Consider the following 26,414-nt stretch of genomic DNA (forward strand, 5'->3'; position numbering starts at 1 on the left):
GTCAGGCAAAAAACAGCCAGACTTCAGAGATGATTAGAGGAGAGTGCTGGGGCCTTTTGGGTAATAAGGTCTTGTAAGGCCAGCCTGACGTAGGTTACCATGTCAGTAACAGCATATAACAGCATATCATGGGGTGACCTCGGAAGCAGTATCAGAAATATGAAATTTAAAAAAAGCAAAACTAGAAGCAATGGATAGAAAGAAGGGGGAACAGCTGGAGGGGAGGGTACCACCTCAAAGCACCATGCCTCTCTAATCGCTTTCAACAGGTACCAGCCCATGTTCTCCTCAAGCTCTGAAGAGCTGGAAATGTGTTTCCCCATGTCTTGGATGTGGAAGCTCAGGCATTCCCTAGTAACAACCTGAATCCAGCCAGCCAGGACCAGAGCAAAACACAAAAATGCTGTGCAAGCTGCATTTACAACAAAGAATATCATGCCCACCTCTAGAAACATAGAGCCTGGAGCAGTTTACTTACTGGTTATATTCTCCTTCTTAAAATCTGTAAAAAGACAAGACAAGACATAAGGAGGGGTTGTCCAGGACGTGATATAACTAGATGCTTGCTTAGGAGCACACTATGGGAAAAAGTTCCCTCCCAGCAGTGCTTAAGCGGCTTGTTTCTCTGCAATGGCACCTGAATGGCAACTTTGCCATCATTAAGACTGATTTTGGCAAAAAGGTTGTTACGACCCTCTCGATAAAGAGCCAGGCTTTATTTGCTTGCAGGATTTTTCCCACACGCCAGTTGGCCAAGACAGGCAAAGAGCCAACGCGGCTGTCACAGTGCCGTGCACAGGCGCTGACAGGACAGTACCCACCGTCAGCCTTTACTTTAGTTGCAAATTATGGATCACATCCTTCCCCCTCCCTTACCAAGAATACAGCTCTCTGGACAACAGGCAGCTTGTGCCACCTTACCGAAGAAAGGGATGTGGATGCAGGCGCTGGGGTCCTGGTGCAGACTGGGCAGCCTGTTGCATTCGGGAAGAGTGAGTAGCATCAGCCCTGGCTTGTAAATCCCCTTCTGAGAGTTTTCCTCCATTGAGAGCCATTCCTTAAAGCAGTAGAGATCCTTTACAGCAAGGCAATTCTCTCTACATTATTTTGCAAAAAACAGTGAAATACAGCAGTCAATGGCTTGATAACAGTGGCTGCACTTAGCAGCGGTGTGCAGGGATTATGCAGACTGACAAAAGTCCATTAATGGGGCTATGCTTCTTTAAACCAGTCTGTCTGGCTCATAAACCATAAAGGAAACTCGCATAAAACGTAACAGCTTCCTTTAGGAAACCCACAACACTGCATTTTTAGTGAAGCAGGGTTATGCTCAAAACACAACACACATCACAGTCTGTGAGGAGTTTGTTCCTATCTTTTCCTACAGATTTATTACCATCTTCTACTAGTAAACATCATGTCTGGGAGTTATCTTAGCATTTTTCAGTAGATTCTAAAAATCTCACCTGCCTTCTGTAAATTATACATTAAGGTGTCATCTATTAAAGACAAGAGGTGAGCTGCAATTCTTAATCTTCTTAAAATAAATATTTGTCCATATTTTTAATCTCACTGAATCACCCATCCGATTTTCTTCTTTTCTCCACAGACACCTTTCGGTCCCTTTTTTATCTGTCATCTCTCTGCAGCAAAACCTTTACAGTGCCTGGTAAAACAAGAGACCGAACTGTTTCCTACCTAATGTATTACCTCCGTAACAATGTGAAACATTCACTGACAAGAAGTGCTTTGGATGTTTAAATGTTCCTTACATCAGAAACTGTTTGTGAAGAAGGCCAAGGCAGAAATATCTGCTCTAGCCAAAAAAAAAAAAAGAAAGAAACTGTACCATACTGGAAAGTTTGAGGGTTTGTTGCATTAGTCAATTTATCAGTGATTTGCTTATTTATGTACTCATTCTTGAGAGCCTGAATTGCAAAACCAGCTTTGAGGTCATGTGCAGAGATTACTTTTGCTGAGCTCAACTGAATGTGACCCACATCCTCCCCAACCACCACACCTGCTGGCAGGTGTGGTGTGGGAGAGGACACAGTGATGCAGAAAGGTACTGCTCAGGTCCATGGGTAAGGTTTTAGCCAAATTCATCACCTGATGGGCTGATACAGTTTCTTTACTTATAGTCTGCCAACAGTTTTGGCAAGAGCAGATGGCCATGAGTTTCAGTGATGAATACCAATGCTGCAAACCCGCTAAAGCACCTGAAGGACAGAGGCCATTGGGAATGCTACTAGGGCAGCATCTTTTCTGCAACAGCAATGGATGCCCTTCAAGTCTGCAGGCTGAAGCCATCGAAGCCCAGCTGCCCTGTGCTTGGTTTTAGCCAGTGCTGGTTTATTCCTTCCTCACTTCCATGAAAGCCAGAATGCAGCCAGATGGCGTAATTTATCTTTTTTATGTTAAACAACATGTGGAACAGGAATGACCTTCTGAAGTAAAGAAATGTTTAGCTAGGGAAATGAGAAAATCTTGCATTTGAAGTGCTGGCCGACACTTGGGAGATCTGGACTGCATTAGCTGCCTTCACTCCTGAAGCCTGAGCATCCTTAAACAAGCCCCTTATTCAGTGTGCAAATGCAAAATGCAAAAGGCCATTCCTCTGCAATCCTGTCCGCTCACCCACAAATCCGCCCTGGGAGCATGGTGAGGCAGTCAGAGGGAGGGATGGTCAGTCTCGAGCTCGGTTCATACCATTGTTATAACACTTAATCCTGAGCAGCGAGAGCTTGATGAGGTCATAAGCAAAGATTACTTCAGATTATTATTAGAAATTTTATGTCATGTAAATGACAGATGGACAAAGAACAGTAGCAGCAGAAGAGGACAAGCGGGCCAGTAACATTTTAGGACCACAAAGGACTGTTTAAGAGGAGGTGGAGACACACAGACCCAACCAAAGTGAGATGTTTCCCAACACAAGACTGTTCACTGCAGCCTGGTCACTTCATATCAGCAGTGGTTGAAACAGAAATTGAGGGTTTTTCTTTTGCTATCACAGAAGCAGCCAGTGGTAAAAGGCAGATGTAATCAAGAATTATGAGGTGAGACATCACTTTCCCTTAAAAACAGGAAAACTCTAATTTTAATCAAATTGCATCTTAATTAACATGAGGTGAAATTTTTCCCATATTGTTTTCTTCTGTTTCACTTCATCTTGTTTTACCCCCTGATTATTTTTATAAAAGCTTTACTCAGTCTGTTTGTCAGTTGTTATTCTTGCTAGCTAGCTTCCAAACCAAAATGAACATAAAAAATTACATGGGGAGAGAAAAAACAGTGCAGAGAATAAATAACAAGACAAAAGCACATGGAAATATGTCAAGGGAAATACGCCTGTCAAAAACTGGGAGAATTCTCCTGCCTCTGAGATAGTTAAATTCTTACTCATGAAGTATTTCAGCTGAAAATTGCTGTAGTCTAGCCAGTTTCTGCAGGGAGGTATAAAGTTGTCAGTAAAAAGCAGATAAGATAATTGGAAAGTAACCAAGACCATGTGAAATGTGTTCAAGGGCCCCCAGAGGTCTCAACTGTTCAGAAGTACATATTAGATGTCTGAGTTATCAAAAGGAGTATTGGGTTAGGGCTTTGGAGGAACTGTTGTCCAGCTGATGTGCTCTGGGAACAGGAAACAGGAAGGATGCTGTTCCAGGGCTCTTGTCAGGAAGAAAGCTGCATTTAAATCTGCATTAAAATCACGGGGGGAAATCATTAAAGGGAAAAAAACGTAACATTGACTCGTGGATTTGAAGAAAGATGATGCCAGGCAAGTCCATTAAGATTTAGATGTATTTGCAAATGCTGTGCCTGTTAGCTCGAGATCAAGTGCAGTTTTATGCTGATTTATATCACTCTGACTTCAGAAGTGCCCCAGAAGTGCAGGTCTTCAGTCGAATCACCACGAGTTCTGGTCCCTGCAGGACCACTTGTGAGCAGGGGTAAATGAAGTGGGACCCAGATCTCACTGAAATGCCTTGTGGAGCACTGTGCAAAATCCTTAGCTGACAAATGTGCTGTGCATGTGTGGCTTCAGGTACAAATACTGTTACACATCTTGAAAAAAGGCAGAGAGATCATGTAATAAAGGGCACAATGACAAAGAGCAGAACAACAAGGCGGCAGGGAGGAGTCTGCCAGCAAAAAGCAAGTTCCAGTACTTGGCTGCATGATTATCTGTGGATACTTGCACATACACTTCTTTGTAGGATATATGCCACTACCATGCTGGCAGAGGAATACCAAACAACATAAGCACCAGACAGAGAACACAATGTATTGTCAAGCTTTGTACTGGGATTTTCCTCTGTGCCTTTGTTTTAGAGATATTAAAGGAGGAGCAATCAGAAAGGTCCAGATTACAAAGTGCAGTTTTTGCAGACAACATGCTGCTGATTGTCCTAAAAAGCCCCTACATAACTGGAAAAATAATTGCCAGTAGACTACATCTGGCTCAAGTCCAGCTGGCAGAGTGCTTGCCATGTCTGCAGAGAAGATTTGTATTTTAGTTGAGACACTAGAGTTGGCGCTGCTCTCCCAATAAACACAAATCTGAATAATCTGTTTTAAGATGCGGTTCAAGGAGGACAAGAGCAAAGTACTGCACTTAGGCAGGGATGTCAGCTGCTCAAACAAGAAATGGAGAATGACTAGACAACAGTCCTTCAGGGGCTGAAAATGGACATGAGTCAGTTGTGGCCGACAGTTATGTTAGGAAAAAAGAAAACTTCACCTTGAGACATCTATGTGGGGCTGTCCTCTGCAAGGTACATCAAGCAATCACCGTTCTGTTATAGTTAACACTAACAAAACCGGGGCTGGAGGCTATATATATTTAGCACTTAAGTAGAGATGAGGAGCAGAAGCTTCAGAGGCTGGAAAAGCAAGAGCTATGACGAGAGCTTGGAAAAACCTCTTTTATTCTAGTCTGAGAAGTTGGGGAAGATGTAAAATCTCACTGCAAAGAGGAAGGGAAGAAGCTCATCTCCATGGCCATGGTGGAAGGACAAGGAGCAATGAGGGAAGGGCTGCTCAGGAGGTTGCACGGGGAGGGAGCAGTGTCTCCATTGCTGGGACATGTGGCACAAACACCTGTCAGCAGTGGATTAGCTGTAGGGGGAGATGCTTGGGAGTCCTTGGGGTGCCTGTCAGCCCTGTTTCAATGCACATTTCTCTGCATATGGAAAGATACAAGAGCCAGGTTGGAGGTTTGGTTTAGAAGGTACAATTACACTGGCAGTGTCTCTGGTGTAGTCTTTTTTTGTTTCATCTTCATTGTGGTGGGAAGTGCTGAATGATTAGTATATTGCCTTGGCCAGATTCGTTGCACGCACTGTGACCATATTTAGGCAAAATTCCAAACAAGTAATTACTTTTGGTAGTAATGAGTATAAACTGACCTAGTAAGATTTAACCGATAGCAATATGTTAATTATTTAAATCAATTATGTCATTGAAATGGATATTTCTTTTCAACACTGTCCGCTAAAAGCCTGATATAACACAGACATCTGGGCCTGAAAGTCAGACCATACCCCAGCAATGAGCATAGAGAGAGCTGGATCAGATTTTCTTTGTGCGTACAAAGGAAACAGCAAAGGGAAAACCTGTGCAAACCTAGAGGACCCATTTTCACTCAGTGTTACTGCAGGTCTGTACAGACCCTCACCACTCCCCTGCTGCCTATACATCCCCACGAAATGAAAGTGAAAGATGAGTATTTTTTTTCATTTACCTGCACACCGGTTTTGGAGCTGGCCCAGCTCCTGAGGGATTGCACTCCTGGAAGATGTAGTTACACAGCAGAGACTCAGCAGCCGGTTGGCAGAATGAACTCACCATTTTCAGTTCAGTCCAGGCAGTGTGCACAAGCAGCTCTTGGGTCTCCTCCGGGTCAGCATAGGAGGAGTTGTAGAAAACAAGAGCATTCTTCGCCAAGATAGCACTACACACCTCACCTCTGTACGTGCTGCAGTAGCCTGCATCACCCTTGTACAGCTTGCTGTCAAGGACAAGAGCATACACACACAGTAAGCTCACAGCCCTAAATACCAGCAGGAGCAGGATGCCTAGGCTCTGTTTCTGAATAAAGTGGCAACTGTAAGGCTAACAGAAGTCAAGGAGAAGGTAGATGGTTATACCCACTAAAACCAGCCAACTTCTGCAGGGAAGCCCGGTGTGAGCACAGGGTCCTCCTGGCGAGCTCCAGGGCTGAGGTTCTGGCTGAGGGTTGCTAGCATAATAAGTGGGCAAAAAGACTGAGCAATTGTGCACAACTGTGACCTAGCATGTCCCTTCACCCTGCCTCCAGGCCCTAATGGGAAAATGTTTTGTTTTCCTGCTTCCCTGCAGAAAAGATAAGCCATGCTGCTTGCTGCACACCTGTGATAACTCAGGATTTTTGCTCTCCTGACTAGCAACTGTTTAATTTTGGATGGACTCGGTGAGCGGGAGCCAGGTGAGTCCCACCCAACACATGCCAGGAAATTCTTTGCAAGATCAGACCAGCCAAGCTCCTGCCTGCCCCTCCTCAGCTCCTGCACCCCTCCTAACCCTGCCTCTCTTCCACACATGTTTAGGTGGGAGACACATGGAGGAGGAAGGCACAAGCCTCTGCAGTTTTCCTTCTGGTGCTTCCCTGCAAGGTCCATCCTCTCCTCTCTTTATCACATCTCCCACTTTGCAAACTCCTGCAGCAAAGCATGGGGCCAGAGCTATGCTGGAGCAATAAAAAGCACAGCAGGGCTGTTTGTTTATCATTGCCGCGTTTTTCACATCTAGCAGGAGATGGCTGTCATCCCTCCCTCCCTTATTCCCCACGGCCATCAAAAGCGAGCAGCAGGGCAAGGGCACACACAGGTCAGCTGTGCTCCCAGCAGCTCCCACGGCCGCCCCACACGGCAACAAGGTCTGCGGGTGAGGATGTGCCCTCCGCTCAGGCAGCCCATGGGATGCAGTGCCCTTGGTGGGGTGGGAAACCTGGGAAAACAGCCTCCCCTGTGTGTGGGGGACAGCCAAGTTGGGGAGGGAGGAGGGCTGGGCGCAGCTTTCCCCACTGCTCATTCAGCCAGTTTAGCCAGGGTCAGGGAGTTCAATTCACAACATGCCAACCATTTGGAGTAGCCAGCAGAGTTATTTGTATCTTTGCCTTTTATTTCTTTCTCCTGTCCAAATAATTGCCCATTGTCAAACTTGGGGGTTCTTGCTGTTTTTCTTTGGAAAGCTGGAGGTACATGGATAAGGGATTACGCAGGATGCCTGAATTTCAGCTCTTCAGATGCCACTCTCTGCAAATGACACTTTCTGGCCCTGGTTTAGCTGCACTACTTTGGGCGAGACCTGTGGGGAGACAGGGACCAGGCTGCGATGGAGAAGCAGCAACAACATGTTTCTCACGCCTTATCACAGAAAGGGAATTTTGTGCAGCAAATGTTGAGAACAACTTGCGGGACAGAAGGGCTGAGCATTTGATCACTGTTCCCATGCTTGTCACACCTACACAGGTGCAGGTGTAAGGCATAAGTCTGCCGTCATCATCGGGTGGTCACTATATCACTTACAAACTTCCTGAATCAGTCTTGCAAGCCCCTGTGAGGGAGCCAAGGACCTTTGCAGGGAGCCTGTGTCAGCAGAGTGGCAAAGCCATTTGCTCAGACTTTCTCAGGCTCTGCTCTTTGCTCTGAGAGCCAGTAGCTCCCAGCCCTCCTCCCAGGCTAACCCTCTCATTTTCCTTCCAGACTGATCTGCCAGTGCAGTATGTAGAAATATGATAGGACTCTAAAAAGCAAAAGCCAGCCAAATTGTTCAGAACTCAAAAAAATACTAAGCAAAAGTGCATGTCTGATCACATACAAGTGGTTTTACCCATCCATAACTCTGCTTGGCACAAATATCGAAACCTCTCTTGCCCTAATCCTGTGATCACCGAACCAAAGTATTGGCTGTGCACAGACAGGAGTTTAACTTGCAGTTAAGCTTTTGCCTGTAAATGTATAAGGTCAGTGAAGTTGTGGATGTGTAACTGTGAACAGAATTTACTCCAGAATATTCTGCCCACTACTGTATTTTAAACACCCTTACTGATGTGTGATCAGGATACAGAAGCATCCTTACCTACCTGGTCCCAGTCTCCAATTATGCCTGTATAAAAAAGATCAGTGTTCCCTTCAGGTGAACCTCATCTGCATGCTTGGCATCCAGAAACCTGCTCCCTTCATTTAAGCAAAATTAATCAAATCCCTTTGGTTCATCATTCTTCTCCTCCCTGGCCCAGAGAAAACCCTGAGGCACCCACACAAAGTCATTCTTACCTCCACTCTGCCAGGAGGCACCGGATACAGGAATTGTGATGAGCCAGGAGAAAGAAGAAATGGAAAAGACATCAGTGACACTTCATTGCCCCCTCTGAGATGTGGGAGTTAAGATTTCTATGCTATGAAATCTGTCTGAGACCTGTAAGCTGTCTGAAAAGGATGCAGCTAAATTCAGTCCTTATTTTGCACCTTCTTGTGTGGAAGAAGAGTTGGGCAACACTGGACACCGTACGGGGAGAGGGAGTGAGGAGGAGGAGGAAGTGGATCATTGACTGCAGTTCTTGTTGAGGTGGACTGTTGCACTCTAAACCCACACCTTTACCCTTATCCTTTGGGTCCTACATAACCAGCAGATAGCATCCTCTGTTTAAGCCACCTATGCACCTATTACTGCAGACAGCAGCTGTAACAGGTGGGAGAAACGGCCGTGCCCCCTCTTGCAGCACCACAGGGAGCTGGGATGCGCTAGCAGAGGGAGGAAGTGCTGAGCATCAGCCAAGGACAGGGACACCTCTGCCGTGGGACCCTCAGGAGCTAGAACAAGGCCAAGGCAGGCTCTGGCTCACATCTGGGGGGCTGCTCCTTTCTTGCTGAGCACAGGCAGCTTGGAGGAGGGCAGTGCAGCTTCTCCCACCAGCCTAAAGCACCTGCCCTCCCTCCTGCATTTGCAGATCTGCTTCATGGGGCAGAGCCTTGCCTGGGCTAAAAGCAGAAGTGGGGATGTGGAATATGGTACCAAGTGTTGAGTCTCTTATGGGGCAGAGCTTGCTGCTAAGTCTCAATGCCCAGTGTAAGAAAAGGCCTTGTTATTTTCTCAACAGAGTAGAAGCTGAGGGACAAAGAGAATGGCAGATGCATGCTGGGTTAACAGCAGGACCAGGGCTACCACCCCGTGTCTGGAGTCCCAGGTGATTCCTCTTTCCTTTGACTAAAACCCCCTGCCTGTCCCAAGAGGGAAGGCACAAGCTGCCACCTTTCTCTTGGTGTGATAATTGCTGTCAGCTATCTCAGACCATTGGTATTTCTCCTCTTTGGATCATCCTTTCCCCATTTGGGAGATGTCCTTGGGAGCAGAGGTTACCCCAGGCACGGCGGGGTACTGCTCCAACAGGAACCTCCCTGCTTTCTAGATGCAACTCCCTGAGAAGTTGAAGTGCTCACGAAAGCTATTTTCACCTTGCTGTTAGGTGATACCCGTGCTGGGTCACGGCCACGACTTCCTCCACATGGATGAACTTACCAAGAGTGCTTCTGGGACATAAAGTACAAGGTGGCATCAAACATTCAGGAAATGACAGCTGTGCCAGTCTCCAAAGTATAAGAATATATGAGGAAATAGCCTGGCAGGGGATGCATTTGTACTCAAATTTAGCCCTCGGCACACTATCAGCTCTCCAAGGCTTTCCCTCCTCCTCCAGAGTACTTCATGCCCCTTTCCTCTCCCCCAGCAGGGAAGCTAGGACTGCAATTGCAAGAGTGAAAAATTAACGACCCCTTCTTTCCCAGCATACCTGAAACACTGATGGTTGCTGCAGCTTTTGCAGCTCCGAAAGTTTTGCTGTGTTTGTTTGTGGCGAGGCAAGTGAACAGGCCAGGTCGGGTGACGTACACCTGCAGTCTGGAGTCAACCACTCTGTCCTTGACACTTTCCGCTATAGACCCTGCAGAAACCTAAGAGAGTGAAAAGCCCAGTGCAGTGGTGTTTCCAACAAAGGCAAACAAAAAAACCAAGGGAAAATCTAAGAATCTGAGCCCCAAACATTTAAATTGGCAGAGAAAGATGTAGCAAGCAGATAGAAGTGGCAGAGAGCTAAAGCTGCCAGTGTTCTTTTGGTGCTTTCATAGCAGCTGACTTCACAGACAAAAGCAAATGTTAAAGACCTCTCCTATTTCACACTTCAGCAATACTTTTGCAATTAATTTACAGTTCCAGAGGGCTGTAGTCTCAGTTTTGCTCATGTAATTGAGCTGGCTGATTACTCCAGGAACTCTTCTAGTAGATTGCCTATTCATGCCTTAGCAAGGAAGGGCACGAGGCTCCTTTGTAGACCCTGGTTATACAGAGGGAGAAATGAAAAGAGTTTGGAAGTTGTTGAGTCTGGATTAATGTAACCACTGCCACACTTCCAAAGCAGTCATGAGCAAAGCAAGCACTCTGGCTCCAACACTTTGGCAGATATCCAATAGATTTTCTTATCTCACACCAGGAAATATGGAAGGGGCTGCAGATGTGGTGATTTTGGCCAGCTCTTTTCCCAGGTCAGAAATTCCCAGGTAAATGAGCTTGGAGCCTGCTGATTTTGCCCAGTTGGGCTTGATTTTGTCCTCAAGTCTTTCCTGCTCATATGGCATTCCTTAAAGTAGGAGGTCATAGTACACCGAGACTCTACCCTGCAAAGGCAGTAGGAAGGAGCAGCGTTGCCTGCTCTATCCTTCATACTGATAGGAAGCATCAGTAAGATGCTTGCAATTCAAGCAAGATGTGGTTGCCTGTGGATCCCACTGGTGCGACCTGGCCCTAAGGACAGTGAGAGTTGTCTCCCTGGATCCATCCCAGCAAAGCACTCTACCTACACATCTATCTGAGAGGTTAGAGAGATCAATCTGACCTCCCTGGAAGTTAGTAGAAACATGATTTTAATGGGATCTGTGTCTGCTTCCAAAGGTATTAACAGTGATAATTGAAAAAGCAAGAAGGGATGTGTCAGTGTTGTATCACGTCTTCAGTAAGCAGATTGGTTTCTCTCTGAAAAGAAAATGCTGAAAATAATATATTTGTTTTGCGTCACTCAGGCTCAACTTGATGTCATGGTGAGGGAATGTGCATAGGAAGAAATCACTAAGTAACCAGACCAACATAGTTATTGTAAGTATTGCATCAGAGATGGGTGGTATGCCCGTCACTGTGCAAATGCAGGGACCAGGGATATCTTTTGACCTTATGCTGTGAAGAAAGTTCAGGTGGGTAGGAGCTCAGGGGATAATTTTTCACAAGTTTCTCTTTTGTTACAGTGCTGGTCAGATTTATTTTTAGAATTCTTTTCCTCCCCAGAAACCACTCAGCACGAAGACACTGCTGGGACCTCCGTGGTGGAAAGGAGGAATTTCTTTACAGGCTGCCCCTGCCTCCCAGCATCCACCCAGGAGAGGTTGCTGCTCATCCTGAGCTGTTTGTGCTGATCTGGTCCTCTCTCTCTCCTTACCCCTCAGGCCTCAGGCATACCCCCGTCCTGCTAGCTCCCCTCCCAGCAGCACTGGACTGTGCCTTGTGAGCACAGTGAGCCAGGATTGCTCCTCCCAGCTTGGACCGCAGAAGGAAAAGGGCGCTCGGGTAGCCACAAGTACGAGCAGTACGAGCAGTACGTGTGGTCACATGCACCGTGGAAAATCACAGGTGAAAGCATCAGGTAGTTGTGCCTAGGGCTTCCACACCAGCCAGCTGTTGTTTTCTCTACTGGGAACGTCAAGCCATTCCCTTCGTGTTAATTGATTCCCTTCCCTTTTCAAATACGTTCCCTGAGATTTTGTTTCCAGCAGGTCTTTTTTTAGCCTTTAAAATGCCACCTCAGCCACCACCAAAGCAAGGACCTCTTCACATCTTCATACCTGGCTCACTCATTCTCTGCAGTGTGGAAAACTACAGTTTAAGGTCTATGATGCCCCGTGGTGCATAGCAGGAGGAAAAGGAATTGTGTTTCTGTTTAGGCAGGCAAGGCAGCTGCTGCACAGAGGATTTTCCATCCTTCTCTTCAAAGGCAGCTCAATAACCTCAGCAGAGTCCCACTTTTTAAACCTCAGGACAATTACAGGTCGGTGTTGAGAGACCGTAACGCCACAGGCACATTGCATCTTCAAATGACTCACCATTGCTTGCTCGTGAGCCAGCCCTCAAATGCACATGCTCCAGTCCACCCGCTTCCTGGTCTGACTTTCCCAGAGACGGGCTTTCCTTAAGGTCTCCTTGCCATATTTAAAATGAGGCAGTCTGGTACACCACCCTCCTGGGACTGGGCTTTGCCTTGCAGACAGGAATGGGGCAGAGCAGACCTGACCAGCCAGGCAGTGGTCCCGGGCAGGGGCTAAGCATCGTCTCACACACAGCTCTCTGTGGGACCGACACACTGGTGGGAACTTGGCAGAGCATGGGTCTGTGCTCTGGAAATACTCTGCCCTTGCCAGGGACCCCAGGCCCCCCAAAAGGTTTCTTCCCCAGTGGGGAAGAAGTCTTGAGTGAACACCTGCAGTTGTCTCAAAATAATTATCGCCAGAAACTACCAAGGACCCACGGGGCTCTGCAGAGGCTGATCTGCTCCCTTTGCAGTTCTCCCTAATGACCTCAAAGGAATATAGAAAAGTAGCCCTAATCAGACTGGAGGACAGAATAAGGTTTAGAGGAGACAAGGAAGGCAAGGCAGCCTGCAGAGTAGCCTGGGCTCCTCAATAATATATTTTAATACATGGAAAGAGAGGACGCAGACCGGGGTGGAGATAGCCTCCTGAAGTAAGGAACTGGAGCAAGAGGATTTATTGGTCCTATTGCACAAGCAAGTCCACAGGAATGGCCATGGCCAGCCGGTGGCCAGAAGAACTTGGAGTTGACAGGGGGTCAGTGAGAAAGAGTGGAGGCAAATTGCCACCCTGCACACAGTGGCTATTCCACCTGCCTCCACAGCATCATGCCCTGGGGCTCACATCCTTAAAAAAGCTGTTGAAAGACCACAGGGAGTACAAAACGTGTCCACCATAACTGTGTGAAGACTGGAGGAAACTGATGGCAGGCTCAGGCTGCAGAGCTGCTGTGACTGTGGTGCACCCAGAGAGGCAATATCAGGCGTCAAGCGGCTCTTCAGTTCAGCTGAAGGAAAGGCATTGCAATAGCCTACACACAGACATGAAAGCCAGACTAATTCAAAGCAGGCACCTATTTTAAATGGTCAGGATAATCAGACCATGGAACAATTTCCTGTGAGAAGCAGTGGATTTGCATCTCTTGGTGCCTGCCGCTGAAGAGGGTGTGCCTTTCTTGAGGACATGCTTCTAGCCAGGAATAAATTGATGACATACTTCAGCGCGTCACTTAGGTCAGTCTAGAAAATTTCAGATCTATTCATCTGCAAATATGCTGTGCATATATGGTGTCCCACAGGTATTTTGCTTCAAGACAGTTTGCTCTAACTACCTCGGTTTGTGTTATTTTGTCAAATAAGCAATTTTGCCATGTTATTGTTACCACGTTAGGAGAAAGGAGAGGAAAGGTGGCTGCAGAAATACTTAAACCCACGATGAAGTCCTAGAAACCCTGGCTCAGAGGAAGGTTGTAAGCATCTAAAGTATCCTTCATCTTGGGCTTTCCAGACCCTAACAAATTAACCCACGCAACACCGTGGAGAAGGGGGAAAGTGTTTTGCAGAGGAGAAAACTGCAGCAAGGAGGCAAGGCGGGCTCAACATCATTGCACAGCGAGGCGCTAAGTAAGGCAGGAATAGAAACCACGGGCACTGGCTCCCAGCCCCACATTTTAATCCTTGGGCTATGCTTCCGGCTGCTAATAGCTCTCCGGGGCCAAAACCATGAAAAAAGAGACACTTACAGCTTTCCCATTTTCCAGCCAGGTGATGGTGGGGACTGGAAGGCCGGTTGCTGCACACCGCAATGTCACCACAGACCCAAAGGTGATATTTTGGGATTCAGGAGCCTTCAGGATTCTGGCAAAAACTGCAGGAGAAGACAAAAGTGCTAGTTGAATGGCAATGTAAAGCTGAGGCTGTGCTGCCATGAGGATGCTTCCTTCCTGACAGGTCTTGAAATAAGCCCCACAAACAAAAGTCAGAGCATAGCACGGGCTTCCCAGTGAACAACAGTCTTGGGAGAGGGATGAGGAGGAGAAAGGAAATGATCGGCGTGGTTAAGTTCTCGCCTTACAGGACGAAAATTTACCTCTGGAAAATTCTGCATCATCTGAGTTTGACACCTCAGGGGAGATAACGTGCAAAAAACCAAGGGGAAACTCATCGGTAGCGTGCAGATGGTACAGCTTACAGCAAATATTCGGCAAGTTACCATGCTGCCCTGCCAAGAGTGACCTCATGCGAAACTTGTTCAAAACCATCAAAGGAGACCATCAGTGTGGTCACATACTGTGAAGGTTAAGGGTCAGATAAGCTCCTCAGTGTGATCGCAGTGATTAGGACTTACCATGGAGAGCCGCAAACCCCAGCATTTTCCATGCCACGACAACCTGCTGTAAGGGGAGAGAGTCCAACATCGAGTTATGGGGGAATGGCTGGCAAAGACTTTGGGAAGCTGAGATTGCAGGGGGAAAGTAGGTTTTTAAAGTGGCTTTTCATCTCTACTGCTCTTGCTTCTTTTGTGGCAATATGGTTACTGGGCAGTTTGAAGATAAGCAAGATAAGCGCCTCCCTGCCCCAAGAATTTTTTTTTTGTGAAAGGAAGAATTGAAGTATTTTTGCTGAAAACTTATTTTGATCCAGAAACACAGCTCTGATGGCCTTCGCAAGCTGTATTTCAGCTGCTGTACTTGGACCACATAAAGGAAAGCAGAGAAGAGAGACATTTCCCATGCGGAACATTTGAGTTTTGACCCAAAATTTTTAATGGGGATGCCTGAAAGTCTGCACAGAAACAGGGTGAATAGTTCTGTGCTATTTCTTACTCCAATTTCTCATGCTTAGTGAGTAATGCTTGCTCTCTACCTTCTGGGCTGCACAGCAATGACTAAAATCTCCGTCAGAAATTTTAGTAAGCAAAGGAGTTTCTCTTTGAGTTCTTAGACAAACCTGATATCTTCTTTGTCACTTTTGCTGTCCGTATGTTTCCCCTTACCAACATATCAGATCATGTCATGGTCTTCTGTGTCTCTGTTTCCCGACGCACTTCTTAGCACTGGCCACTGGTTGCTCCCAGATGGAGACCTCCAATGCAGAGCAAGTAGGAGACCAATGAGGGTCTCTTCAGAAACTGAACATCTGTCCCCACCATTTGGGATGGGAAGGCTTCGTCTGCAAAATTTCGGTTGGAATAAAAAAAGTATATGCTTTCCATATCATACTTCCACCCAGTCTTGGCCTGGGAAAGGGCTGAGATTTGTGTTAACAAAGAGCCTAAAACCAGCTTTTGCTCGTAGACAGGCAACACTAGGTGTACATTTCAGCATAGAAACTTTTTTGTCTCAGGAGCACAGCCATTCGATAGGCTCCTGGGCAGGGATTTTTAGGAATATTAAATTTAATTTCAGTGAAGTGAAAAGGGTGGGAGGATACATATTATATTCAGCTTCTTAATTCCTCTACTGTCTCCGAGCAGTCCCTCACTGTCAATGCTTGGTGCCACTTGCTTAAAGTCAAAGCAAAGCAGCAACAGGGCTGCTGCATCCCCCCTGCCCCCTCAACAAGGCAGCAGGTATGAAGCTCCACCACTAATGAGGAAAGCTGCAGTCGCTGGCTGGGACTTTCCTGATGAATAATAAGCAAAATGAAACCTTTGCCTGAAGTTTCACTTCAGGCCATTAACACCAGATGGTTATGAATTCAGCCCCGAGTGCCCCGGGCCAAGCTCATAATTACTTTTATACTTCGTTCAGAGAAATACTAAACTTTTGAGCCTGTCCTCTGGCAGCAGTTACATGCACATGGCTCCCACTGAAGCTAGCGCGTTAGCTCCCAGAGCCAGAATACGGCCCTTAGTGCTTTTCTCATGCTGCTGTTGGTTTCTCAGTGTGCTGCTGGGACCCTGCCCTCTTGACAGCTCTGCTGTTCAGATCCTGCCCAGCTTAATTAATAACGAAGTGATGAATTAACAGCACCCCGTTAGCTGGTGCTAGACACAGGCATGCATGCCCTCCTCTGTACCAGCTTCTTTCCCAAAATCTGCGAGGAGCTGTCAGCCAGGAGAAAAAAAGGTGCACTTCCAAACCGGTGGCAGTTGCACGGGCGGGGAGCAAAGCCACAGCGAGCATGGTGGCTGGCCTGGCTGACACACAGCACCTGTGGGGAGGCCAGAAACCTTCATCCTGCTCCCTGGGGTCGCCCCACCAGCGCTGGTCACAGCACTTGCTTTAGAAGGCCAGCACACTGCTGGCATCAGCACTTGTCCGCCAGCATAGGGAAGGCAAAGGGTGAGGCCATTCAAGCCTAAAACACCAAATACAGGGGTAAAAAATCCAGCCACAGCTGCTAAGCATTCAGGTGTTTCTTGTGGAAAGTACTGCAGGTGTATTATATAGCACAGGGAGGGGTGGCTAAGTAAAAGTGGGCCTATAAGGAAATAAGCTGATTTCCAAAGTGTGGAAGAATGGTAGCTCTTGCTACCTGCAGTGCCACTGTGTGCATTTCCAGGAATTTCAAAATTGAAGTTACAGATTTAATACTTTAACATTTCAAGTACTTATATTTGCATGCTTTTTAAAAGTATTGTACTTGAAGTTTAGCTATTTAACTTAAGTACTTAGCTCTAGATACTGTGAATGGAATAACCTGGGGTTTTTTACATTATTTCATTTTTAAGTGAGAAATTCCCTGGGATAAGGGCTGGTCTCCCCAGGTACCAACGGGCTTTGGAGCGCCACTGACTGGCACACCCAGGGTCATATTTTCCAAAGGGCTCTTCATCACTTTGGGAAACAGCATTAAAAAAATAGCATCAGCTATTTCTCAGCCCCATCATCTATGGATGGATGATTGACACACTGCTGTTGCCAGCAGACTTGGGTGCTGCCAGAAAGCCGGGACGGGTTGTGTGAGAGCAGCCAGTGTCACCTCCCACCAGTGCAAAGTAGGGTAAGGATGAGCTCGAGGTCCATTTTGGTGACTGCATGAAGGAAATTTGTCCTGTAGCTAAATGGAAGAACCCAGCCCCTAAAGCTATGACCTTTTTTTCCCCCACCATATTACACAAAGAAAGAAAGAGGCAAAGGCGAGGAAGAAATGGTGACCCTGATGGTGCCAACCTAAGCAACTGGCAGAGAGAGGCAGATGAAAGGGAGGAAGAGGAAGGAACAGGAAATGTCAATAGATGTTTCTGAAATTAATGTTATTTGGTGGGCTCAGGACATGGTTTTGTTTTCATTTTTCCTCAGAGTGAAAATCCCCAACAATCAGGAGATTTTTAACACCTCCGTTACTTGCCCTCCTTTTCCAGGTCTTCCCAAAAGTGGATTTTGACAGGACCTATGCCTATTTAGCTACATCACCACAAGGTTAACAACATTCACATCAAGACCCCCCCAGGCTCTCAGCACGGGATTTATCCAAAGGCATGCCAAAAAGCAGTTAGGGAAGGCGGGTGAAGAGGGCTTCATTTATTTATTTATTTAAGTGCAAAATAAAACAGAGGAGCTGGAAATGAAATCCGGACAGCTAAAAGCCAAGCCAGCATGTTAAGTTTCACTCCCAATCCCCCTAATAAATGTCCTTTCTTTTACAGCCCTGCTAAATGATGTGCTGGGCACTGCAGGGCTTGCTAGGAGGTATCTGCATGCACTGCGGCCAGCTGCTCTTGTTTCTGAGAATTAAGTAACATCATCCAGTCCAAACAGTAGGGCTTTAATTCAGTCACGAAATTTTAATGCTATAAAAAGATTAAAGCAGGGTCCTCCCCCAGCCCCTGGTTTGAATGGCTAACTCTTTCCAGGAGACTTTGTTTTCCCGTTGCCTTTGACTGAGCTGTGTTTCATTTCCAGAGCTTGGGGCCCGATCCTGCAGTCCTGGCAGATGCCTGCCCCCCGACTGGGTAAGGACTGTTTTTTTGTTAAAGCAGGCTGAATTGGGCCACTTGCATCCAGGCAGCAGCCTGGGTGGCCTGGGGCCATGCTGCTGCTTTCGGGAAAGGACTAAGTGACACCCAGAGCTCATGGGAAACCCTTGTGTGCATAGCCCCACTGCAGAAGGCCGCCCCTTTTAGCCAGGGTTTCATAAGCCTTAAAGCTGGCTTTGACGCACCAGGCCCAGTCAAGCACTGGTTTTGGGGTGTGGGATGTTTTTTTTTCCAGAGCCTCCACTGGCTTTGGTGAACCTTGACTTTCAGAGAACGCAAGCAACATTTCCAATGTACATGAATTAACCCAGCCTGTCAACATCTGCGCATATACACATCCAAGAGTTTTTTGCTAGTCCCGGCATACTGTAAAGCATACCTGATAGTCCAAAACGAGATAAGGCCACTGAGAGCTAAACCTGTGTTAGCAACCACCGGCGACAGTGGGTACACAGTCCCTTCCCACCACAGTCTGAACCTGGTCTAACACGTAAGCCAGATCTGGCATGCCCATAGTGCCAGATCTGATATCTCAACCTGCTCCACTTTCCCTGATTGTTTTGCTTTTATCATGAAAAATGGCCTTTTGGGTGATTACGGCCAAGTCCTACACTGAAAATTTTTTCTAGCTAAGCTGCAAAATACAGTGGGTAAAGGCAACTCCTATGTGCAAAATGTCTTTTCTTCTGGTACAGCTGGTGCTGTGTTGAGAACAGATGTGTCTACATTGCTGGGAGAATTGGTAAGATATACATCGCCTTGGAAACTTCCCTGATATAAATACCCTGGCAAAGCTTTTGTGCTGCGTACTATTCATGTGTAAGCATTTAGGAGCTAAACTGCAAGCATTTTTTTGTTTGCATTCACCGATGTTCCCGTAGCTCTTTCATACCTGAAGTGTGACAGATTGAAATGACTCCTTCTCTACAGAGGAGTTCTCTGGGTATGGACCTTGCTTACTAATCTGTAAATAATCATTTATGCTTGCCACCTATATGCTCTGAAGAACCATAAACTTGTGCCAATGTGTTTGCAGTCTTTTGCCAGTGAGAAACCCAGTCATCTAAATCCCCATTCAGATTCATTCATCTCACATCCATTCACTCTTCCTGACAAGTCTAAACCAGACAGTCAAGGAGAGGTAACAAGCACAGGGGCTACCATTTCCTTCCCACTGGTGAGAGATGAGGGAAGGTCTCACAAATACATTTATAAACACATAGAAAGCCGCAACATTTGTGTTTTCTGACATTTCAAATTAATCCATGTAAAACCCCAACAATTCTTGAAATACCAGAGCTGAGAACAGGTCACACCTCTCGCTCATGGATCAGCGGTCGCAGAGAGCGCCACGCTGAGCTGTGTGTAGCAGCTAATCTCATGCCAAGAGGCAGGGCTGAAGAAGCGAGGTACAGTCTCTGCAGCTGACACACCGGGACCAAATCCCAGCTCGGAGAACAAACAAAATCTTCAGTAAGCATGGACAGCAACTCTTCTTGCAGCGGCAGTGATGGGCTCTGCGCATGGCTCACCACACACCTCCTTATGGGAATGGCTCACGTTGTACCTTTGCCACTACTCAAGCTCTGCTGCCACTCTCCCACCCTCCCTTCCAAAACTGCTGAGTTAATAATTAAATCCCAAGATAACTGCAAGGTCAGTTTCACTTTGATCCCTGAGTATTTCTTATCAAAACTGCAATACTTATCTTTTTGCAAGCCTACTGAGTAATCACAAAGAGGAACAAAATGCCACAGGCAAAGCCGATATGAGACACTTCCTCTTATCTCTATCAAATTGCTTACCTATTTTTATTTAATCCTGATCCAAACATGCTTATTGCCAGAGCACCACGTGTGTACAGATTATCAAAAGAAAATAATGTACAAATGCAGTAGGAAATGCACACAACCACTGTATTATTTCTCAAGGAACTGTATTAGGTGTAGGCCCCAGAAGAGCAAGCTGCAGAAGCGCTGTAAGCAAGCAGTACTTCATCATCCACCTGGTTATCATGGTAATCTGGGAGGAGAACCCACCAATGCTTTTGAAATATTAACATTTTGTACAAAATCTCAAAATCTCCAAGCTTTTCTGGCTCCTGATACATGATTTGGGAGAGTTGGGGCTTGCAGTAGTTCTAACACCTCATGCAGCACAGGCCAGACAGCACAGCAATAGACACTCAACCTGGAGCCTGAGACTGTGAGATGGACAGCAGGGACAATTCAAGATCTGTGTGGAAGGGAGATGGAGGAAACCACAACATCTCCATCCTGAAGCATTTGCCTTCAGATTCTAAGCTCTGGTGTCTAATATCAAAGCAAGTTTTTCTTAGCAAGGCAATAGCTTTTCAAGGTAACCTTATTCTAGAGTGAGCTCCAAGATTTATGGATGGTAGGACAATTTACATCAGCAGAAGGACTCATATAATGTTAAATGCAGCAGCCAGCACAGGAACTTCTCAGCTGTGAAAGACTTTGCATCGCATGTAGATGTCTCTGGAATCCTAAAAGCAGACCCTGCAAATATGCAAAGCTATAATAACCATGAGTAAAATGTAAATAGATAGCTTATATCCTGTGTAACTATATAAAACCTGTTCTGTACAAGTGTTCATTTCTATATACAGAGCAAACACCAGATTCAAGGACAAGCGAGGATAACATGTTCAAATTACTTACCAAGGAAATGAATAAGGAAATTCTTTTCATGTCAGTACTGGTTTTATATATGTGTTTGGTTTCTTTGAAGGAAAGACCCTTCTAAACCTCCCCATGCTCTGGCTTTTCTGCAGTACAGAGACACACCGTGTGCCATTTAACTCTGCCATTACCTGTTACTGCATGTGAAACTGAAAAAGAAGTTCCCAGTCTCCTGAGACAAAGAGCAACTCTTTTGCTCATTCCAGTCATGATCATGACCCATCACGTCTGCTGTCCAGGCTGCCAGTCTGCCTGTGCGTACTAAAATCTCCACAGCTGCACACAAGTCTCCCTCTCTCCCACTCTCAGGAATGGAACAGGCAGTTATGGGAATCACTGGGATACCCAAAACTGAGATAAGCCCTGCAGCATCCTGACGTCTGGTCTCCACCAATGAGTAACAGCAGTGCCATAAATTTAATTACATGCCATGTGAAAAGTACTTCCTTTCATCTATTTTAAAGTGCTGCTAGCAGTAGCTGCTAGGATGTTTCTTGTTTTGGGGTGACAGCAAGTAGCCTGTTCCCTGCTCACCTTATCCACCATGTGTGCTTGCTTTTCAACACTGAAAACTCTGCTAGTCCCTCCTAACACAGAGATCCATCTTTGTTCCCTATTCTCAACTCCTAGTTTGAGGTACCCTTTTTGGGAGGGGCTGCCTGGGGCTGCATTCAATTTCAGAGATGTGAGGGGAAAATTCCTATACGGAGCATCACAACAGCAGACAATTTCTGTTCCATAGTATAGGCACACACACCCTAGAAATGTTGTTTGACACTAGAACTGGCATTTTGCTAGAAGCAAAATCTAGAGCTGTACAGTTTGGAATAGTGAGTTACATCGGAAAATAAATGCGGGGCTTTCACCTCCACCAAGGCTACCTGAATGAGAAAGACAGAAAGAGGTCCTTGGAAGACAGAAGGCATCAGCCTCAGGAAAATGGTATTGGTCCACAGACAACTTACCAAAACTGGACTTTTAAATCGATTCTTTAAAATTTTCAGGTTGCCTTCAAAACCCTCCTTTCTGTGTCTTCAGCCCCAGCTCTATCTTGGTTTCTCAGTGTGAAAAGGCAGTCACTTCTGGATAGTTGTCTCAGTTTGCTCTGCCCCCCTTTATCTGACAGCTATGAATATTCTCTGTCCTCAACTCTCTTTGTTGTTGTGCAGGAAGCACACGCTTCTTAGTTACAAGCCAGAGGGATTTTGTCTGCAATACCTATTTTTTTTCTTAAAACCACAATTCATGCAATGATATGAGAAATTCATATATTTTTAAAGTGCCTTTCCAAACTCTTTGTTAGGGGAAAGAGGTTTTTGCACAAGGAAATAGCAGGCTCAAATGCCCATTAAAGAAGAATTGCTTGTATATGCCTTGTCAGAAACCTCATGCTCGCAGGAGGCCTGCTTTGCAGCTCCTCAGTGCAGGAGGCCACCCCGCAACAATTACTCAAAGGCAGCGTGCACCTCATGCCTATGTCACAGTAGAGCAAGCCTCAGGAATAAACTGAATAGCTCACGCTTCTTTGTTCATTTGCTGAAGATCTGGGGCTGTTTTCTTTCTCCTGCGGCTTGCCCTGTTACCCTGTAATTAAGGCTATGGTCGTATCTGCAGCATCTGAGAACCTTGGGATGACTATGGTGAATGCAGTAGGTAGGAAGAGATTTAATGAGATATTCTGGGCTTTCAGTTACGCCCACGCCACCCCGCTGAGGCCAGTCAATTACTTTGGTATAATTACAGGCAAGCTCGGTACTATTTTCTTTCCCTGTAATGCTCCCTCCCACCAAACCCTTTGAAATGTTTAACAGCAAACTGCAGTATTCACCATTTACTGCCACAGGACACTGACTGCAGATACACATACCAGCATGACGGTGGACAGGGAAGGCAATCCTTTCCCAGGGTTTCTGCCTCTGCTCATAGCAGAGCCAAACACTCTTCCTCAGTGTCAGTATCAGAGTTTCCCTGAGGAAATTTCGCCTAGCACTTAAATGCAAAACTGCAAACTTCCTTGTCAGTCTGCTATTTGGCAATCCATCTCACCCAAAACATCCTGCCCCAGAAGATGGCACAGATAAAAATTCAGATTTCACGTCAATAGCTGATCTATGGGCAAGGCAGTAAGAGTCAGGGTAACAGTGCTGACTGGCTGCTTTGGTGGTCTCTTAGTACCTCCCTTCCCTATTTTGTCTACATCAAGTACAGAAGTGTTGACACAAAACTGTAGGAAATTTTCTGGATGGCACATCTGGAGCCAGTTTTCATTTGAAATAGGGCCCATCCCTGGAATGTGGTCCATCCAAATTGATAGATTAGCTGGACTAAATACATACTTTCCTTCTTGTTACTTGAGTTATGGTGTGACTTTCTTGTCTTTTGATTTATGTGTGATGCAAATTTGTCCCAAGACTACATAAGAGGTCCACAAAACAGCTTTACACTTTGTGGGCATAGTCTGTTAACTAAATAGCCAAGGCACTGCTTTCTATTGTCATCTAGTCTGCTGTCCCCTCACTGCCTCCAAGAATTAGACAAAACGATTAAAAAAAAAAAAAAATCTAGACCAAATCTACCCATGTCCTGGCAGATCCTTCCCTCTGAAGGGACGATTCTCCAAGGAAGACCTTCCTATTTTTAAGGCTAAGGCGGTTCTCACAAGTGGCTTATAGGGGAACATTTTTGTGGCCTGTGGCAGGGTATTATTTTAGTAGCTAGTAATAAGCAATAAACTGTGGGCAGGAAAAGACTTCTATCTGCCACAGTTGGAACGCAAAAACAAACAATGTCTAAGTCAGGGGAGCATGAGGAGCATTGCTTCTACCCTTGTTCTGATTTGTTTGCTTCGTAGTAGAACAGGAGGAAGTGGAGCAGGAGCACTTCGACAGAGGGATGAATGAAACTGCCTGGATAAAGGATAAGTAGCCCTCAACCAATGCCCCCATTCAACCAATTGGAAACTGTAGAGAAGATCTGATCCAAAAATGTTATTAAATCCATGAAAAATCCAGTTAGTTTCTTGATGAGCACACTGGATCTTCCAGCACGTGTCCTAGCAAATTTGTTTGTTTGTTTCCTGACAGATTTATGATTGCTAATTTCAAGACATGCCTTTGTACAGTGATGACTTCAAAACTAAACCTTATCGCACAGTATACTCCAAAATGCCTGAATTCCACAACTCTCTGGTGCCACAGGCTGGAGATTGAGCTCAACTTCATGTAAATCACAAGATGGAGGTGCATCTCAGTACACAACCAACAGGACCGTCTGTGTACTCTTTCCTTTTACATTACAGTCCATGTATTTATAGCCTTTTTCTTTCTTATTCAACATTAAAAATGCATCACTGGGCAAACTGGGAACATCAGAGGTTTCACTGGCTGGGTCCAAAAAAAGAAAGGCACAACAGGAAGGTTGTTCTTCATCTTCAGGGGAAGAAAAACCTTTTTTTCAGGAATTCCGCACACAAAGTCCCAGTATGCAAGGCTAAAAAGCACAGTAGACAATTTAGACTGTCTTCCTACAGCAGATGACTTCCACACACATGCTTCTGTTGGAACGGAAGGACACCTCTCAGAAGAACATTCTACCTTCATTTGTGTTAGTGCCTAATCCACCACAACCCTTTGTACATTTTAATGGCAATAACTCCATTCATTTCCAGAAAATGCTCTTTCCATATTTCAAGCTATAAATTAGGCTGATAAAGAAACATATGTTTTATAGTTTTATGCCTCATCTAAAAACAGCTGTTACTTCTAAACTGTAAGCAATTCACAGTCAACTTTTCAATTTCTTTTGTGACTTTTTTATTCTGAAGAATGAAGAACAGATAGGACAGGAGCCCATTCTACCAATTCATAAAGTGACACTTTTCTTCCCCCAAGGAGAGAAGGAAATGTTCTCCAAAACAGAGCAAAAAACTCCGCCAGAACACAGAGCCCAGGTCAGGCAATCAAGCCTGTAAGTCATTGTAAAATGTATTATTTTACTGCTGTTTTGCAATAGACACTTCTTATTTGATTCAGGAATTGTATATACTTTGAGTATTGGTTATAAGCACCACATCTGAAAAAGATAGCAAGAGATTAAAGCAGAACCATCCAGTGGAATTTATTTCGCACATTAAAAAAAAAAAAACTACCAGACAGCTTCTGTCTGTGTCTGAGTGACAAGCATGCTCATAACAGCAATATGCCCATGCCTCTTACCAGGTAAGAGCTTTAAATTTATTCTTTCAATGTCATAAAATTTATACAAAATGGGTATGGAGAATATCATTGTTGCACATGTCAAGCCATGGGGACCGCAGAGGGTGTACAGTTTTATGCAGCAGGCCCAGAAGCTGAACCTGACGAGCCCTTGCATAGCTTTTGCTGGACTGGTCATATTAATGGACTGGATCAATGTCACTGCAAATAGCAATGAAAACCAAAATTTCTCCTGTTCTACAGCCTATGTTACATAAACAGCTGTCCAATGCATGAAGAAAAAAACAGATTAATGTCTCACTAGTGCTGCCTATCATGCAAACCCTACAGATTTGAAATGCTCAGACAAGGGTCAAGAAATGCATACTTGGCACAGCCTAAAAGTCTATACCCTGCCCTCAATTTTCACTGACATCAATAGGAATTTCTGCACTTGAGGACAACTCTCAATGTTACTGAAGGCAATAGCTGCTCTCCTATTTATTTCAAAAGGAGTGATCTTCAGGTAAAACTGGATGGAACATCTTAGCCATCTGAGCCAATATCTTCTTGATAAACTTCAATCTTCAGACATCTGTGTAAACTGCAGATCAGGTAAGCTAGCAAATGCTTCTATTCTACCATAGTCCTGAATCTTGGATTCATCCAGGAACCTTTCAGCCACAGATTCACTTTGGGCATCAGTACAGCAATCAACAGGAAATTTGTACAAATCCTTTGGCAAGGTACTGCTTCACTGAGTACATAAATGCTCTTCTCTTCTAGGGTTAGCACAAATGTTCATTATCAAAACTGATAATGTAGCAATTAAACAGCTAGTTAGCAAAATGTTTAAGATGATAGAAAATGAATACAAAACCGCAGGTCAGAAATGTTGCCTCCAGGAAATTAAAAACACCTTTCTTGGCAAACAGCCAAGAGTATAATATTGTTCTTTTATCTCAATGCACATATTACCTTTTCTAGCCATCTCTGGACATACGTGAGCAACAGGAAGTCATCCTCACACGTTAATTTTAACAGAACCAGCAAATTTATCATTGCTCATTTGTTTTGCTTTGCAGAGCTGTGTGGAGAAGGCTTCTTTCTGCCTATTGCACTTCTGCCTCATGCCAGTGCTTCTACTAGTCTTTTTTTCCATAAGTTGTGTAGGCTGTAACTAATTTGACAAAGGAACCTAACGGGGGAAAGCCAACTCAATATACCCATGCAGCTTCTGCACAGCTGGAAACCAGCACGGTGGTGGAGGACCACTTCATAGTGACCCCAGTACATGCCAGAAAGAACCAACCCTCCTCCTCCAAGGTGTCCCCTCAGAGCTAAACCAGAGGCAAGTGTCATTTTATTGCTACAGGACATACCAAGATCGTAAAAATAGTGTGCAACCCTCCTTCAGCAGG

The 26,414-nt window shown here is 45.5% G+C and overlaps 1 protein-coding gene across 1 annotated transcript in view; it reads right to left on the reverse strand.

Moving 5' to 3' along the window:
• MUSK (muscle, skeletal, receptor tyrosine kinase) overlaps nucleotides 1-26,414 on the reverse strand; it is a 55,012-nt gene that overhangs the window by 13,690 nt on the left and 14,908 nt on the right. Inside the window, exons 6-11 of the mRNA XM_009328995.1 lie at nucleotides 13,915-14,039; nucleotides 9,836-9,995; nucleotides 8,322-8,328; nucleotides 5,747-6,013; nucleotides 922-1,097; nucleotides 479-502 (exon numbers count right to left, since the gene is read on the reverse strand). Of these exons, the coding sequence (XP_009327270.1) occupies nucleotides 479-502; nucleotides 922-1,097; nucleotides 5,747-6,013; nucleotides 8,322-8,328; nucleotides 9,836-9,995; nucleotides 13,915-14,039 (759 nt within the window). The remainder of the gene's footprint in view (nucleotides 1-478; nucleotides 503-921; nucleotides 1,098-5,746; nucleotides 6,014-8,321; nucleotides 8,329-9,835; nucleotides 9,996-13,914; nucleotides 14,040-26,414) is intronic.

The sequence above is a fragment of the Pygoscelis adeliae genome, unplaced genomic scaffold, assembly GCF_000699105.1.
Source record: "Pygoscelis adeliae isolate BGI_AS28 unplaced genomic scaffold, ASM69910v1 Scaffold127, whole genome shotgun sequence".
NCBI lineage: Eukaryota > Metazoa > Chordata > Aves > Sphenisciformes > Spheniscidae > Pygoscelis > Pygoscelis adeliae.